Source organism: Oryctolagus cuniculus, chromosome 9 (genome assembly GCF_051225735.1).
Source record: "Oryctolagus cuniculus isolate XC-2025 breed Fujian yellow rabbit chromosome 9, ASM5122573v1, whole genome shotgun sequence".
NCBI lineage: Eukaryota > Metazoa > Chordata > Mammalia > Lagomorpha > Leporidae > Oryctolagus > Oryctolagus cuniculus.
The window spans coordinates 64249025-64267917 of NC_142875.1; the positions used below are offsets into that span (position 1 = coordinate 64249025).

An 18893-nucleotide genomic window follows, 5' to 3' on the forward strand; every position below is an offset into this window, starting at 1 on the left:
AATTATGTGTTTTATACCAAAATCCAGGTTATTAATTGTGTGAATATGATTTAGAGCAAGCTATATGATTAAAATATAATTACTTAATTATTTTAGTAAATAGCATTGCTGTTAGAGTTCAGATAAAGAAGCTCAGATAGAAAGTTACCTTTTGGTGACTAGTGGGGAAAATGAAAGAAAATACAAATGAACTCCTGATCCTATTACTTTGAAAAATGGAAGAGAGTGAAGCTGCCTGTCAAAGCTGGAGGACAACCATGTTGTTGTTTTTCATCTTCATAAATCTTTTCATGGAGGACAAGAACTACCTTTAAGCCCTAGTATATATAAATATCTAACATAGAATCATCTATGGAAACCATTTATCAAAATGATTGTATAAGAACAAATTGAAGTCAGTTGTTACAATGCTGTTCTATCTTTGTCAGTGAGGTATACCTGTGGAACTGAGTTAACTCATACAGGCTGGTGTTTTGTGAGTTACTACAACATTTCTATTTCAGTGGACTCAGCTGAATCATGAAGGCTGAGAGAACCCCCAAGAATGCCTTCCTTATGCACAACTTATTCCAAAGAGCTTTACATGTATCAGGAACAAAAATGGCTTGAACTGTATCATCTCTGACTAATTGATACTAAGAATCTAGAATACTATGTTGAGAAGAACTGGGGGCCCCATCTGTGTCCATCAGGAAGAGAAGTGAAATCATTTATTAAGGCCTGTGATGGACATAGAAGAAGGAGAGATGAGACAGTCCACATGCTGTGGGATTGTCCTCTGTGCACTGTGCACTTTAGGAAGGCAAGGAAAGTATCCTCATTGTTCAGTGATGGGCTGTGTTGTTTGGGTTTTCTGTTTTGTTTTATTGTCTATGAGTAAACTGTTTAAGTTAAATTTGAGTAATTTAGAGTTATTTTCTGTCTTCTATAGCTCTTCTTTTGGGTTAAGATAATGTCTTATTTTAAAAGGAAACAGATAGCAGTGAAAATGAGGATATTGTTGGACCAATGCCTGCAAAAGGACCAGTCAACTACAGCATAACAACAGAGTTTGAAAAAAGGGCCCAGAGAATGAAAGAAAAACTGACTAAAGGAGATGATGTAAGTTTTAAAGACACTTTCAGAGATAAAGTACATCAATTAAAACTTTAAAGTTTAGAAACTGTATATAAATTTAGGAGCTAGAACCCAGAAACTGTAAAGGAAAAGATAGTCAAATTTGCCTGCTAGGAATTAGCATTGTAGCACAGCAGGTTAAGTCTCCCTTTGCAATGCCAGCATCCTATTATCAGAGTACCAGTTCAAGTCCTGGCTGCTCCATTCCTAATCCAGCTCGCTGCTAATACACCTGGGAAAGCAGCAGAACATGGCCAAGTGCTTGAGCCCTGACACCCACATTGGAGACCTGGCATGAGGTTCCTGGCTTCAGCCTGGCCAAGCACTGGCTGTTGCAGCCAGTTGGGGAATTAACCAGCAAATGGAAGATGTCTTTCTCTCTGTCTGTATTTCCCCCTCTCTGTCTTACTCTGCCTTTCAAGTAAATAAATAAATGGATTTTTTAAATTGCCTACTAAAAAGTTTGTGTGACAAAAGATAACATAAAAATCAAAAGAATAAAGGATTAAAGTGTAACATGACAAGTGTGTGTAACAAAAACATCAGACCTTTCCATTAAAGTCTGTTAAGTAAGGGGGGGAAAAGCTTGTTAAGTAACTTATAAGCTAGTCCCGGTCGGGGCGCCGGATTCTGTCCCGGTTGCCCCTCTTCCAGGCCAGCTCTCTGCTATGGCCAGGGAGTGCAGTGGAGGATGGCCCAGGTGCTTGGGCCCTGCACCCCATGGGAGACCAGGAAAAGCACCTGGATCCTGGCTCCTGCCATCGGATCAGCGCGGTGCGCCAGCTGCAGCGGCGGCCATTGGAGGGTGAACCAACGGCAAAGGAAGACCTTTCTCTCTCTGTCTCTCTCTCTCACTGTCCACTCTGCCTGTCAAAAATAATTAAAAAAAAAAAAAAAAGTAACTTATAAGCTTCAATTGAGAAAGATAGTCATTTTTACTATATTATATATATATGTACTCCATATATTTTATAATATACAAAGTATATCTGTATGTTTATGTATGTGTGTGTCTGTATATATACCTTTTTAACTTCTTATTTCTCCTAAAGGATTCATCTAAACCAATTACAAGAGAGTCATGGATGACTGAACTTCCTCCAGAAATGAAAGACTTTGGTCTTGGGCCCCGGACTTTTAAGAGAAGAGCTGAGGACAAATCAGGAGATCGATCAATATGGACAGATACTCCAGCTGACAGAGAAAGGAAAGCCAGGGTGAGACGTTATATTGGTTGGTCGGTTAGTTGGTTGGCTCAGTTTTGAAAAGATATAAGGCAAAACTATTTAAAGGATGCTACTTTTTAAAATGAGGATTCTGAAGGGAAGAAAATACAGATTTTCCCCTGAAGAAAGGTATGGGGAAGGAAAGTAACACCACTTGCTTACTGTTTCCCAGTGAACTGCTGCATTTAAACCTTAAGAAAACTGAAACATGGGTTTATTGAGCCTGTTTTAGAGTGGGAGAAACTAATCTATGACATTGACTTTTCTAGGATGACAGCACTAGCAATTGGCTAATTCTCTGAACTTTATACACATCACTGTCTTCATGAAGGTGTTTCTCTTAAAATATCTTGGGGAGGGATTGGTGCTGTGACATAGCAGGTAAAGCCACCACCTGCAGTGCCAGTATCCTCTATTGGCACCAGTTTGCGTCCTGGCTGCTCCACTTCCAGTCCAGCTCTCTGCTATAGCCTGGGAAAGCAGTTGAAAATGGCCCAAGTCCTTGGGTCTCTGTACCAGTGTGGGAAACCCTGAAGAAGCTCCTGGCTCCTGGCTTCGGATCAGCTCAGCTCTGGCCGTTCTGGCCAATTGGAGAGTGAACTTCAAATGGAAGACCTCTCTCTCTCTCTGCCTCTCCTTCTCTTTCTCTGCCTCTCCTTCTCTCTCTCTCTGTGTAACTCTGTCTTTCAAATAAATAGGCAAATCTAAAAAAAAAATCTTGGAGAAAAAGAAAAGATGTAAACAACCTAACAAATTAAGTGGTATGTAGAGACTATCTCTCTAAGTAACCATATCTCAGTTGTACTCAGTACATGTTACTGTCAAGACAGGCAAGAAGCAGGGCCAGTGTCATGACACAGCAGGCTAAGGTGCCACTTGCTACACCAGCATTCCTGCTATTGTGCCTGGAAAAGCACTAGATAATGACTCAAGTACTTGGACCCCTGCCACCCAGGTGGGAGACCCAGATGGAGTTCTGAGTTCCTGGCTTTAGCCTGGTCCAGCCTTAGCCATTGTGGCCATCTGGGGAGTGAACCAGAAAATGGAAGATATCTATCCATCTCTCTCTCTCACACTCTTTCAAATACATAAATTAAAATAAAACAAAAAGCAAGAAGCACCTTCATGAATACATTAAATAAATTACCTGAAAAACTATATGCATAAAATATATTATTTTAGAAATTGGTCTCTTGAGTGTTTTCAAATAGAAGTATTCAGTTGTATGTTAGGAATTGAACCAGTATCCCCAGCACTAGTTCATAAATTTATTCCATGTAAAGGTTTCAATTCCCATAAGGTATCCTATATAAGTCTTCAAATCTTTTGTCTCTTTATGATTATAGTTTCTTCAATTCTGATTTAAACAGATTCACACTTAGTTTGTCCTCCTCTCTATCTTGTTCATCTGTACGTATAATTATCTAAGATTTCTGTTTCTATCCTAAAACTATAAACTGAATACTTACTCTGCCAGGTATTGTGTTGGTGTTGCAACTGAAGGAAAAATGAGAGAACTTCAGAAGCTTGCATTTGGTGGAGAATTGATTGTAGATAACGTTGTGAAAGTGTGATAATGTGTTGCAGTCTCCACATTTTAGCGTATTTGATAAATCACAAGTTCTCTTTTGTGCTAAAGATTAAAAAGAGATCTGATAATTTAGATCTGAAAGTAAGATGGGTGAGATGAACTAAAACACATGGAGACCAAAGAGGCAACAAAAGATGTGACATATGAGGGAGCCACTATACCTTAGAAGGCTAATGGGGAAAAGTCTATCTATCCTTTTCTAGATATGTTTTTATAAAAATACTATATTAGAGTTTTTATATTTAGCCTATAAGATTGTGTCTCAAAAGGCAGTTAATTCCCTTGCTTACATGGACTTTTTATTTGTGCCTACATTTATTTTTGTTTTATTTTTAATCCTCTGTTCTATTTTTTTAAGATGTATTTATTTATTTGAGAGGTAGAGTTACAGAGAGAGGGAGAGACAGAGAGAAAAGTCTTCTATCACCTGGTTCACCAAATGTCCACAGCAACCAGAGCCATGCTGATCAGGAGCCAGGATCTTCTTCCAGGTCTCCCACGTGGGTGCAGGGGCCCAAGCACTTGGGCCATCTTCTACTGCTTTCCTAGGCAGTAGAAGATGAGCTGGATCAGAAGAGGAGCAATCAGGACTCAAACCAGCACCCGTACAGGATGCCAGCACTGAAGGTGGCAGCTTAACTCACTATGCCACAGCTCCATCCCAAGATTTTATTTTATTTCTTGAGTGTGTGTGTGTGTGTGTGTGTGTGTATACCTTCTATTTCTCTCCCTCTCTCTCTCTTTTTTTACTACTTTTGTAAACAAATAATGTAGAATTTCTTTTTAAGACTTATTTTCAGGCCAGCATTGTGGCATATTGGGCTAAGCCTCTGTTTGCAACACTGGCTTCACCTGTCCCAGTGCTGGTTTGAGTGCTGGCGGAGCTTCCCATCCAGCTCCCTACTGATGCATCTGGGATGGCAACAGAAGATGGCCCCCACTTGGGTGACATGGAGTTCTGGGTTCCATCTCTACTCCTCTCTCACTCTGCCTTTCAATAAATAAATCTTTGAAAAAAATTTTTTTCACTCCTACATTTTGTCTTTGTTAATCGGAACTCATCATGAATTCAATAAATAGATGGTTTCTTCCAGCTTGTTGATTGAATCAGTTTTGCCCCCTTTAATTTTTTATTTTGTAAGGGTTCATTTGTTTATTTGAAAGAGTGACAGAGGGAAAGATACAGAGACAGACAGATCTTCCATCCACTGGTCTACTCCTCAAAAGGCCACAGCAGTCAGGAGCCAGGAAATCCATCTGGGTCTGTCATGTCAATGGCAGGGGACCCAGTATGGGGCCATCATGCAGTGCTTCCCAGACGCATTGGCAGGGAGCTGGATCAGAAACAAAGGAGCTGGGACTTGAACCTGTACTGTGACAGGAATACAGGCAGGTGGCAGCTTAACCCACTGTGCCACAATGAGGCCCCCTTGTTTTCTTGTTTTTAGGAAGCTCATTGGCTTGAACAATAACTGATCCATTATCAAGTATATTAGTATTTCTAACCAGAAGGAATTCAACAAGCCTGGCTTCATTTACTCTTTCATGACTTCACCTAAGTCAAAATAATAATATTTCTTTTTTATTTTATCTTATTATTTATATGATTCAGTAATGTGTTATCTGTGATTATTCTCCAGGAAGCACAGGAAGCAAGGAAGTCGTTCAGTAAGAAGGATGAAGAACATGTGTTGTCAGGAAGGGATAAGAGATTGGCTGAACAAGTATCATCATACAATGTAAGTAAAAAGATAAAGTACATGACCTTTTATTTTTTCTACATTCTGAGTTCTCATTTTTCTCTCTTTTTCTTGTTTTTCTTTTATATGTCTGCCCTTTCACCTCATGCATTTTCTATACATCAGACCTGAAAAATATTCAACTTTATTGTGTGTATCCATTTGTATAACATCCTTCCATGCATTTCACATAGTGTTTTCAAGTATGTATTTTAAATTGGTTATATATCAGAACTCTAATTCCTAGATATAAGTAGCATTTGATCAAAAACAAGAGCGGTACTAAGTCGTAGAGATCCTCAGTTCATAAGTTTTTAAATTACAAGCAGATTTGAAATACTTGATGAAAAGATTTAAATATGAGAGAAAAATGCTTTAAAAATATGGTCCACTCTAAATTTATAAACAGTTCAGTATTCAGTTGGCATGTCATCAGCTTTTGATAAACTGAATACTGTCTTAACATACTACCATGAAATGAAAATAAAAATTAATCAACTAGAAACTTAACATGAGTTTTCAAAGGCTGTTAGAAAGCCATCTCATTCAAAACAGACTTGCTCGGTGTTTTATAAATGGTTAGAAAATGTGAATGTGTCTGTCAGAGGCAAGCGTGTGGTACAGTGGTTAAGGCATCTCTTAGGATGCTTGCATCCCATATCAGACTGCTTGGGTTGAAAGTCCTGGTCCTACTTTCAGTTCCAGCTTTCTGCTAATGCCCACCCTGGGAGACAGCAGTGGTGGTTCAAGTACTTAGATGTCTATAAACCATGTGGGAAAACTGGATTTAATTCCAAGTTCCTGGCTTTGGCCTAGCGCAGTCCTATCAGTTTTAGGCATTTGGGGAATAAACCAGCAGATAAAAAAGCTATTTCTCTCTCTCTCTATCTCTCTTCCCTGCCACTCTCTCCACCCTAAATCCCCCCACCCCAGCCTAGTTTTCAAGTAAATAAAAAATTACAAGTAAGCGTGGCAGGAATCAGCAGTGTGACACATCAGGTCCAGCTGCTACTTACAATGCCAATATCTCATATTGGAGTACCAGTTTGAATACTGGGTACTCTGATTTTTTTTTAAGATTTATTTATTTATTTGAAAGGCAGAGTTACAGAGAGGCAGAGAGAGAGAGAGAGAGAGAGAGATCTTCCATCCACTGGTTCACTCCCCAGATGGCCACAATGGCTGGAGCTGAACTGATCTGAAGCCAGGAGCCAGGAACTTCCTCCGGGTCTCCCAGGATGCAGGGGCCCACGGATTTGGGCCATCTTCTCCTGCTTTCCCAGGCCACAGCAGAGAGCTAGATTGGAAGTGGAGCAGCCGGGACTCAAAGTAGTGCCCATATGGGATGTTGGCACCGCAGGTGGTAGCTTTACCTGCTACACCACGGCGTGAACCCCATAGGTACACTGATTCTGATACAGCTTCCTGCTATGCACCTGGGAAGGCAGTAAAGACGGCACAAGTACCTAGGAGACCAGGATGGCGTTTCTGGCTGTTGTGGCTAATTGGGAAGTAAATCAGCAGATGGAAGTTTTCTCTCTTTGTCTCTGAGTTTCTCTGTTGCTCTGTGATTCATAACAATATTAAATAAATAAATAAATAAATGTAGTAATTCAGCAAATCGATCATTTGATAAATTGCTCTCTATAAGAATTGAATTTCATCTTGGGATTTTTCAGTGAGTCGACTACTTCAGGGTGTTTTTATAATTTTTTAATAATTCAGCACAAATATGTTCTTGTATGTCACAATGGGCAAATTATACTAAATTAGACTGACAGTAGTACACCTGAAACCACCGATGCAAAAGTTCATTTATTTTTTCTTCTTTTTAAAGATCCTTATTTTTATTTATTTCAAAAGCGGAGTTGCAGAGAGAGGAGAGAACCAGAACTTGAACCACCACCCATATGGGATGCCAGTGCAGCAGGCGGAAATTTAATACAGTACACCACAGTGCCAGCCCCAGTTCATTTCTTTTATCATAATTAAATTTAAACTCTAATTTGTTTGAATTGATTATAGTAGTGGTTTAATGTTTTCCTGTCTTTTGATGTTTAATTTACTAATACAGAGAATGTTTACATTGAAACCTGCCATCTTTATTTCTCCATTTTTGTTTGCTCTTTGTTACTCTTAAACAGTTTTGGTCATCAGGCTAAATAAGTTTCCTAGTAGTAGACTTAGATAAAGTGATAGTTCCTTACAACTCCATTCCTTCTCGCTTTGCCGCGCATCGGCTCCAAACTTGATCTGTTGTTTTGTTTTGTTTTGTTTTTCAGTTCTCTCTTAAGGCCTTTCCTCTTCTAACTCTTGTTAGCCTGTCAAACTTCACTGTTACTACTCCATTAGGGAGTTCTTAATTCATTAGCAGGGAAAGATATGGATGCAGGAAAAGGGAGGAGAAAATGTGGAGAAATGGTGCTAAAAGATCAAATTTTTGTTGTGTGACACATTTATACATACATTTACCCATACATTTATCATCGTATTTATGTTACATGGAGGTTTCCCATTCTAAAATTAACCCTGCCCCACTTCTCTGTGTTGGGATCCCTTCTTTTATTAATACCAAACTACCAGGGTGAAGCTCAGTCCAGTGTGTTCCACATCTAATGGATGTACCTGGACTAGAACCTAACTGGTAAAAAAAAATTGTAAGTTTCAGTAGCTTCCACAGATGTAACTGATAGCATTGTATTACTCTATTAAATGTTTCACATGGAATCTTAAATGCCATAGAAATTCCATGTCTAATATGATCCATTAAAAAATACATATGGGTAGGCATTTGACATAGAGGTTCATTTATACACCCACATCCCACATTTGAGTAACTGGGTTTGATCCCAGCTCCAGCTCGTGGCTCCAACAGCTTCCTGCTAATGCAAACCCTGTGAAGCAATGGTGATGGCTCAACTAATTAGGTCCCCATCACCCACACAGGAGACCTGGATTGAGTTGCTGGCTTTTGACTTTGGCCTGCCCAGCCGAAGAGGGCTTTTGACTTTGGCCTGCCCACATTTGAAGAGGGAATCAGCAGATAAGAGCTCTCTCTCTTTCTCTCTCTCTGCTTTTTAAATAAATAAAAATTTAGAAAGGCAGGGCAAATCAGTTTTTATAAAGGTTACATGAAGAAGTTGATAATCATAAGCAACCTTGAAATTGTCCATGGATTCCATTCCCTGCTGCCCCACGAATGTATACCCCAAGTTGAAGGCTGCTGATCTGCACTGTCTGCATCTAATGTATCTTCCTCTCAGCTCCTAAAATCTTGGGCAGTTATTTTCTGTCCTTTCTGTTGGTCAGTAGTCAGAAGTCTAGAGTGAGTCTATAAGGATTTTAAATTATTAAATCAGTTGCCTTTCCTCAGACCTTGTCTTACTAGATGTATCTGAAACTGTGAATACCATCCATAGCTAAGAAGATTTAAAAGGAGGCAGTTAAGGGAAAAGAGAAAGAACAGAAAGCTGAAAGGAACACAAATTCTATTAGTTTGTAGAACATGCCTACATCCCCTGCACTGGCCCTGCATTCTTCCTTTCACACACATTATCTTAGCTTGTACTGTAATTTTTAATAATTAAACAACCATAAAGAGCATGGTTTTCATTGTAGTTATTGAATAAATATTTGCTTCCCTTTAGCTTATTATTTTGTGTTGTGTGGCCCATAGGAGATATCTTCATGGTGATTGGTTTGAATTTGCCTCTGACAACACATTCATATCATAGATGTTGTCTTAGATTTGGGAAAACCTGCTGGGCTTTAATAGCCCTGCTTAACTCTGCACTTTTCCCATCTCATTATTGTCTCATGATCAGATTCTGTTAATAATCTATCCAAGCTAAGGTTCTCATGTATGCTCTTCTCTCCCTAGGAATCAAAAAGATCAGAATCTCTTATGGACATTCATCATAAAAAGTTAAAGAATAAGGCTGCTGAAGATAAAAATAAGTCACAAGAAAGAATACCATTTGACCGTGATAAGGATCTCAAGGTTAATCGGTTTGATGAAGCTCAGAAAAAAGCCCTAATAAAGAAGTCTAGAGAACTAAACACCAGATTTTCACATGGCAAAGGCAATATGTTTTTATAAGTAAGTATATTTCAGTGAAGTCTATTTTCATGTTGATCAATTTGACCTTTTCTAAGTACTCTGTTGTCTGTAATTCTGTACTAAAAACCTATTTCTTTTTAAAATAAAATAGATCACAAATCTACATTTGTTAATAAGTGAACTGATTTTTCAAAGTCAGCCTTGTTGGATTAAAAAAATGTGGCTACTGGAAAATAGGTTTGGCCTCATAATAATCTAATAGGGTGTTGCTATTAAAAATGCTTTTAAAATAAAAATTCAGCTTATGAGAAATGGCAAAGGAAAGTATAGTGTGAAGCTTGAGTAAATATGCATGCTTTATTAACAAAATAAGACAGGAGGTTTGCTGGTAGTTTTTTTTGTTTTTGTTTTTTTTGTTTTTGTTTTTTTGTTTTTTTTTTTTTGACAGGTAGAGTTATAGACAGTGAGAGAGAGAGACAGAGAGAAAGGTCTTCCCTGTGTTGGTTCACTCCCCAAATGGCTGCCACTGCTGGCGCGCTGCACTGATCCGAAGCCAGGAGCCAGGAGCTTCTTCCAGGTCTCCCAGGCAGGTGCAGGGGCCCAAGCACTTGGGCCATCCTCCACTGCCCTCCTGGGCCACAGCAGAGAGCTGGACTGGAAGAGGAGCAACCGGGACTAGAACCCGGTGCCCATATGGGATGCCGGCACTGCAGGTGGAGGATTAACCAAGTGAGCCACGGCGCTGGCCCTGCTGGTAGTTTTTATGTTAAGCAAGTTAAAAAATGTTTATTGCTTTAAAATGTCTCTTATAAATTAGTGTTGAAAACTTTTGAATCATTCATGGGTTCATAGTGTTGAGTAAGGAGTTCCATAAGAGTTGAGGTTGCTTGTTAAAAGTTTTGTGATTTTTAATTTTGTGAAACCTATATCAGTATTCAAATGTGAGTTTCAAAGGAAAATATAGTTAAAGTCAGACATATTTTCCAGCTTACGGAATTTTCCTATTCTTACCTCAGGGGGATTTCCCTGTGCAATGAAGAAAAGTTGAAGAATTCCATTTTGTCATTCTGTCCACCTTTAGTCCTTTGTTTTGGGCTTTTTAAGATTACAGTTTCCTTTTTAAAGGTAATCTTAAAAACCAGCCAAGTCTGCCTTGTTCTGTGAGTCCTTTTAAGATTATGTGGAAACGCAACATCCATGTTTGTTATGTAGAATAGAATGAAGAAGGATAGGCTTATCTTTATATAATAACTTTTAGGGTCCCCTCCTGAGTTTTGTGACATCTGACAAGTGACGTCTCAGATCTGGTCAGGACTAGACAGAGTCTGAATGTCCTTGTGAAATACACCTAGCCTGCCCTGGAGTGGGTGTCCGTTCCTGGCAGTGAATCATGCGTTTGAAATTGGCTGTTTTTTCAGCGCGTGTATCAGTGCTTATCCATTGACTTGAAAGTAGAGTGTGCGGTCTTTTGTCTGCTTTGTTACCAGTTTCACTCTTTGGCACTCAGGGCATTATTTGTTGTTTGGTTTTTTTGATTTGTTTGTCTTTAAGTCAGAAAGTGGGCTCCCTGGGTTATTCCATGTGCTAAGGAAGACCTGTTTTGCCTTTTCCACCATGAATCATAAGTATTTCTAGGGACAAGGTATGCCATTATCTGTGCGTGGTGTGAAATCTGTGCGACTTGGCCTGTATGACCTCAGCTGAAGCCTCTGAGTCTTGGAACTTTGCTTTGGGATGATCTTACATTACCCATGCATGTATGTAACAGTTTGTAGCTCATTTGCTGGAGTGAATCATGAACATCCTTTTATAAAAGACCGAGTTTGATAATCCATGAATATAAAAGCAGAAGTGGAAAGTATATGATCATAACCACCCTAATGGGAGTACTTTAAGTTTGTAATGCTACAAGCACTGCCTCTTGAGATATTAAGCAGAAACTTCCACATAGTTAAATAAAACCTAAACATGAATGCTGTATGGACGTTTTCTTGCTGATTAAGCCTAATTGTTCTGCTAGTTCTGTGTTTTAGTTTTGAAGCAAAAGCTGAAACAAAGATTCTAAGTTCCAGAACTGAGTATGCTGTTCGAATTAAGGTGTAAATTATTCCCCTTAATTGTAGCAGTAAATGGTGTTTTTCTCATCAGTGTCAACAGTAGCCTACTGATGGACTGTTGCTACTAAAAAAACGAATTATCCTCCTTAACAAATTGTAAAAGCTTTTCTAAGTAGAATTAAAGAGAGGCATGGAACATCTTCTCAACACAAAACTTTGTATAGGAGTGTCCAGTGTATTCATTTAATTTTGTTATAAGTTTTTTTCGTGACAAATATCTTCTACTTCCTCATACTTATGTAAATTCCTATGTGTATTTTTATGAAATACGGTAATTTTTAAAGTAAAAATGTCATGTTTAGATACTTTGTTTTATTTTCCTCATCTGAAAGGGGTGGGGGATATTTCATGTTGTATGTGGGCAGCTTCTTTGCTTACGTCTGAAGCGTTCATGACCTTGGCGTGAGCGGGAGAAGCCTCTCTCCTCTCTGCCTGTGACTTCTCGCATACTACCTCTCTGGCAGCTTGAAGCCAGTACGCTTTCCTGCCACCCTGAGGACAAGTTTAACAAAATGTCAGTCCCCTCCCAGAAGCTTTTTGCCCCCATGGAGAGCCTAGTGCAATACAGGAGCCTTGACAATGAAAGAACAAAATAGCTGTTTGTGCAGAATGGAACGTTGTTCTTCATTTCTTTCCCATCCCACCTGAGAGCTGCAAACAGCCTAAATGAATCAAGTCTCCTCCCCTCCGGCAGAAAACTAGGATTGTTCTAAAAAGAATTTTTTAAGTTCCTGCATTTCTTGATCAAGTTGTGTAGGGCCATAGTAGGCTCTTTGGAAATTTAAAAATGAAGAAGAAAAAAAGAGCAATACTAAGGTTATAAAGTGGAGCAGATCCTGTAACATTCTTTACCATTGAAAGTGATATTTAAGTTCATGCTGCCTGAAATTATGTGATTTTTGTCCAGCCCCTAGAATGTCACCTCGGGTGGATTTTTAGGTGCTTCACAATAGTGACCACATTACTGGTAAGTAAATAGGGCTCTTGGGGTTAGCAGGTACAGAAGTAGGTAGGGGGCATCAAAAGGTGAGAGATGGTGACTGTGGCACCGTCGCATAATTTAAGGCGTTTTTGTGTTGTGCAAAACACAGAAAAGTAAGCTCTGTTCTGAAAACAATAAAAAAGCCATGGTCTTACTAAGAGTTTTTAATCCCGTGTGGATATAGCAGCTCTAAGACATTTAGGTCATCACATTCACATTTTCTCATGCTTTGAATTAATGATTTTTATAGAAACGAGCTTGAGATTTGCACAGTATTGGGGTTTTCATGCTCCAGAGTGATGATATAAATTATTTGATCCCAGAACATTATGGCACTTTCTGTTTCCTATGAAGAGGAGATAATATCATTCTGAAATGTAGGATTGTGGTTTTTACACAAGTTACAAGGGCCCTTATCACTTTTCTTTTCAGGATTTTTATAGTAATAACAGTCATTTTTAGAAAAAAATCCTCTGTTGAGTTATACCTAGGAGAAAAAGGTAGCATGGAGAGAAGTGGTTAGAGATGGCTCTCATGGAACATCAGTTTTCTTCTTCAGAATGTTAGTTTACTTTTCTTGGCTTTTGATGCCATCATGAGAGTTAAGTACAAAGCTCTTGCTGTCTAAAGAGGTCTCTTTTTTTGCAGCTTAAAAAATTGTTTAACTGTGACCATGTTTGTACAGAACTGAAAAGCTGTTCACTGCCCATTTCAATCTTTTCCTTTTGAGCTTTGCAATTAAAAGAATGTTTTTAGAAAGCTTCTTAAGATGTAGGTTTTTCAATGTATAAATAAAGTTTCCTCCATATCTGAGAATTTGTGGTCTTCATTTTTATTTTTTAAATTTATTAGCTTTTCTGAAGAAGGAAGCAAGTGAACCAGTAGATGGATGGGTGCACTCTCTTTCTTGCTCTTTATCTCTCGCTCTCTGACTCAAAATAATTTTTTAAAAAGATTTATTTATTTGAAAGGCAGAGTTACAGAGAGGCAGAGGCAGAGAAACAGAGAGATCTTCCATCCACTGGTTCACTCCACAAATGGCCACAATGGCCAGAGCTGAGCCAACCGGAAGCCAGGAGCATGGATTGGAACAGCGGGTTAAAGCCCTGGCCTGCAGCTCTGGCTATGCCACAGCACCGCCCCCTGCCCAGGTGATTCTTTAGAAATTTTCGAATTTAATTTGAGAGCCAGCACTGTGGCATAGTGAGTAAAGCTGCCACCTGCAGCGCTGGCATCTCAGATGTGCACTGGCTTAAGTACCAGAAGCTCCACTTCCAATCCAGCTCTCTGCTATGGCCTGGGAAAGCAGTAGAAGATGGCCCAAGTCCTTGGGCCCCTGCACCCGTGTGGGAGACCCGGAAAAAGCTCCTGGTTCCTGGCTTCAGATCAGCACAGCTCTGGCTGTTGTGGTCATTTGGGGATTGAACCAGCAGATGGAAGACCTCTCTCTCTCTCTTTGGCTCTACCTCTCTCTATAACTTAGTATTTCAAATAAATAAAATAAATATTAAAAAAAAGAATCACCTGGAAGTTTGTTTAAATGCCTATTCCCAGACCTACCCCTATTCAATAGGAACCCTGGGGATTAGAGTTAGAGAATCTCCATTAAAAAATAATGTATTATCGGACTTGCCCCAAATGGTGGAGTTAGAAATGTGCCAGGGGATTCCAATTCAATCCCATCAAGGTTGCATGTACCAATGCCATCTCACTAGTCCAAGTGATCAATTTCTGTTCACAATTGATCATAATGATAGGTCTAAGAGTCAAAGGGATCACACAAACAAGACTAGTGTCTGCTAATACTAACTGATAGAATTAAAAAGGGAGAGAACGATCCAACATGGGAAGCGGGATACACAGCATTCTCATAGAATGGCAGATGTCCTAAACAGCACTCTGGCCTCAGAATCAGCCCTTAAGGCATTTGGATCTGGCTGAAGAGCCCATGAGAGTATTTTAGGCATGGAAAGCCAAGACACTCTGGCAAAAAAAAAAAGACAGACCTAAATGAAAGATCTCTGTGTGTGAGATCCCAGTGGAAAGAACAGGTCATCAAAGAAGGAGGTACCTTTCTCTGAAGGGAGGAGAGAACTTCCACTTTGACTGTGACCTTGTCTAAATAAGATCGGAGTCCGCGAACTCAAAAGGCTTCCATAGCCTTGGCAACTCATGACTAGAGCCTAGGGAGATTACTTACGCCACAAACAAGATTGTCAGATTGTTAAGTCAACAACTGGAGTCACTGTGTACTTACTCCTCATGTAGGATCTCTGTCCTTAATGTGTTGTCCAATATGAAGTAATGCTGTAACTAGTACTGAAACAGTATTTTACATTTTATGTTCTGTGTGGGTGCAAACTGATGAAATCTTTACTTAATATATACTAAGGAGATGGGAGGGGTGTGGGAGGGAAGTTATAGGGGGGAAAAAGCCATTGTAATCCATAAACTCTACTTTGGAAATTTATATTTACTAAATAAATGTTTAAAAAAAATAATGTATTATTTATTTTATTTGAGAGGCAGATAGAGAACTCCCATTACTGGTTAACTCCCCAGATGCCCACAATAGCCAGGACCATGCCAGGCCAAAGCCAGGAAACAGCAACTAAACCCAGACCTCCCATGTAGCTGTCAGGGACCCGACTACTTGAGCTATCACCTCTGCTTCCCAAGGTGTGAAGTAGTCAGAAGCCAGAATTCAGAGCCGAGTCAGTACTCACAACCAGGAACTCTGATATGGGATGCAGGCCATCTCAAGTGGCTTCTTAACCACTCTACCAAATGCCTATCCCCTTGGAATCTCCTTTTTTTTTTTTTTTCTTTTTTTAGATTTATTTATTGGAGCCAGCGCTGCGACATAGAAGGTCACATAGAAGGACTCTACCTGCCATCCTGACATTTGATATGGGCACCAGTTCAAGTCTCAGCTACTCCACTTCTGATCCAGCTCCCTGTTAATGGCCTGGGAAAATAGCAAGGATGGCCCAAGTACTTGGGCCCCTGCACCCATGTGGAAATCCATGAAGAAGCTCCTGGCTCCTGGTTTCTGCCTGGCCCAGCCCAGGCCATGTGGCCATTTAGGGAGTGAACCAACAGATGGAAGATTTCTCTCTCTCTCCTTCTCTCTCTTTATTTCTGCCTTTCAAATAAATTAAAAAAAAAACTCATAAAAATATTTATTTATTTGAAAATCAAAGTTATACAGAGAGAGGAAGAGACAGAGAGGGAGAGATCTTCCATCCACTGGTTCACTCCCCAGATGGATGCATCAGCCAAAGCCAAGAGCTTCTTCCAGGTATCCCATGTGGGTGCAGGGGCCCCAGCACTTGGGCCGTCCTATGTGTTTTCCCCAGGCCATTAACATGGAGCTGGATCAGAAGTAGAGCAGCCAGGACTAGAACTGGTGCCCATAGGGGATGCCAGCATCACAGGCAGAGGCTTTACACACTGTGCCACAGTGCCAGCCCTGGAATCTCCATTTTTAACAGCCCAGGTCCTTCTTTGTAAACTCAGATTTGAGAATCACTGCATTTATGTATGTTCCTATAAAGAATTTCCTCTCTTGGGGCCAGTGTTGTGGCACAGCAGACAGCTGCCACCTGTGAAGTCATATGAGTTCAAGTCCTGGCTGCTCCACTTCTGATCTAACTCCCTTCTGATGCACCTGGGAAAGCAGTGGAAGATGGCCCAAGTGCTTGGACCTCTGCCACCACACGGAGATCTGGATGAAGTTCCTGGCTCTTGTCTCTGGCCTGGTCCATGCTCCAGCCCCAGCTGTTGTGGCCACTTGGGGAGTGAACCAACAGATGGAATGTCTGTCTGTCTGTCTGTCTCTCTCTCTCTCTCTTTCCCTTTCTGTAACTCTGCCCTTCAAATAAATGAATATTTAAAAATATTCCCTATCATTTATTATATGTTCTATTTTCCTATATTACATATTCCTAAACCCAAAAGCATTTTACATTGAGTACTGCATTCACCAGTACCGTAACACCTGCCTCCTGAAGCGTGGACTATTACCTCTCACGTGAAATAATTCGTGAAAGGCTTCATTCATCAGACATCTACCATTCAGCTGCTGCAGTGCCCAAGATTTTCACCATCAGTGATAATCTGGTGTCATTAAACTTTGTCTTTTCTTAGACACCTTTTTAAATAGAATAACCCCCAGGAGAAGTAGTTAGATTATAAGGTCCTGATCCCTGCCTGACTTAGCACCCTATGATATCACTGAGCACAAAGGAAGTGCAGAACATTAGTAGGGCAGGGGGAGCAATGGTATACTGAAGCTAAACCCCAAGGGGTGGTTTCTCGCTTCCTGACTCTATTCCCTAGGGGATTAATCAGTTAATGTTGCTAAAGTACTGTGAGGTCTTAGGTAACTCTGCTTTGGCAGCCGAGGTACTACAGTATTTTAAAGAAGTACTTTCAGAAGCAAGCAAATTTATTTTTAGATACCAGTTTCTGCTTTTCTGACAAAACATAAAAGAATGTTAAAAAGCAGCAAAGGCGCATCATTGTTTTGAGAGCTGGAAACAGTTCAAGGACCTACTCTAGAATATTGGAAAGAAGAGTGGGCAAAGCATTGAAGTGGAGATGCTGCTTGGGATGCTCACATCCCATATCAGGGTGTTTGGATTCAAGTCCTGCCTCGGCTTCCTGCTAACGTGCGCTCTGGGAGGCAGCAGGGGATGGCTCAGGTGGTCAGGTCCCTGCCACCTGCATAGGAAACTCGGATTGGGCTTCCGGCTCCTAACTTCAGCCTGACTGGCCCAGCTCCAGCTGTTGCAAGCATTTCTGTGGAGTGAACCAGCAAGTGGGAGATCTCTTTGTCTGTCTTTCAAATAAAAATGAATAAATGATTTTTAAAAACAATACTGAAAAGAAACATTTCAAAGCTCATTTTCAAATTCTCTCGTGTAACCACTTTTCTAGTCCTTTAATAGAACCTCTTGGTTTCCCTACAATATGGAATAATATGGGCCAAACAGTCATATGATAAAAGCATTTGTTCCTAAGTTTTATCTTTATACAGCCAGAGTCTGAGATGAAAATAAACTTGCTGTTTTTATCATGTGATACAAAAAAAGAAATGGAGTTGTGAATGTTTAAAATGATAATTTTTGCCTTTTTTGATAAAGACTTAAAGCAACACATTGTACTCACCTAAAAAGATAAAATACCTAAAAATTTTATAAAATATATAAAAAATTATATATATAAGATGTTATAAAAATATAAAATACCTAATTCACACTGCACTTTAAAAAAGCGATTTATTAGCCTAAGATTGCTACTTTACCACAGGTATGGTTATATGAAGCGTTTAATTGAAGAGTTCTGACAACAACAGAAACAGCAGCCAACACGATAGATAAGTCAGCTGGCTCAGCTTACACACTTTTAATTAAAAATTCAAGTGGGAGCAGACGTGTGGCGCAGTGTCAGCAGGCCTCATGGGGGTAGGTGCTGTGGTACAGTGAGTTAAGCCATCACTTGGGATGCCTGCATCCCATATTGGAGTGCCAGCTCCTCTGCTTCTGATCCAGCTTTCTGCTAATGCATCCTGAGAGGTGCAGATGTTGGCTCAAGTGCTTGCACTCCCTGGCCTCCATGTGTGAGACCCCAGTGGAGTTCTGGGCTCTTGGCCCAGCCCAGCTGTTGTGGGCATTCAAGAAATAAACCTGTATCTACTGAGAAGTAAACCCATATCTCACTGTATCTATCTGCCTTTCAAATAAATTTGAAAGAAATGTTAAGTGATACAAAATTTCTGCTTAATGAGTGCCGAAGCTGCTGTGCCCAGGGAGCAGTTAAAAGAAACGAGCAGAACTTCCAATGGAAACTCTAAATTGGGAACAAGATCCCAGTGTGTTCCTTTGAAGAATTCCGACAGGAGATAAAAACCTGGCTGTACCATTGTGATCCTGATACAAAGCCCAGTGACAGCATGGCTACCAAGAGGCAGAGGTGGTCCAGTCAGTGAAAGCAGACCAGAGGTCTGGCAATGGGGTGTTCTGGGCACTTTGCTGTTGACTTCTGGAAGGAAAGAATAG

At 40.1% G+C, this 18893-nt stretch overlaps 1 protein-coding gene across 3 annotated transcripts in view; it reads left to right on the forward strand.

Moving 5' to 3' along the window:
- The window catches only part of GPALPP1 (GPALPP motifs containing 1), a 45133-nt gene that overhangs the window by 17588 nt on the left and 8652 nt on the right, over positions 1-18893 (forward strand). Inside the window, exons 5-9 of one of the 3 annotated variants that reach the window (XM_051850041.3) lie at positions 970-1101; positions 2169-2333; positions 5574-5672; positions 9553-9771; positions 15667-15718. In XM_051850041.3, the coding sequence (XP_051706001.3) occupies positions 970-1101; positions 2169-2333; positions 5574-5672; positions 9553-9771 (615 nt within the window). In that variant the 3' untranslated portion in view covers positions 15667-15718. Of the gene's footprint in view, positions 1-969; positions 1102-2168; positions 2334-5573; positions 5673-9552; positions 9772-10748; positions 13645-15666; positions 15719-18893 lie in introns of those variants that run through there. The other 2 variants (XM_051850040.3, XM_070048792.2) reach the window with 2 other exon arrangements.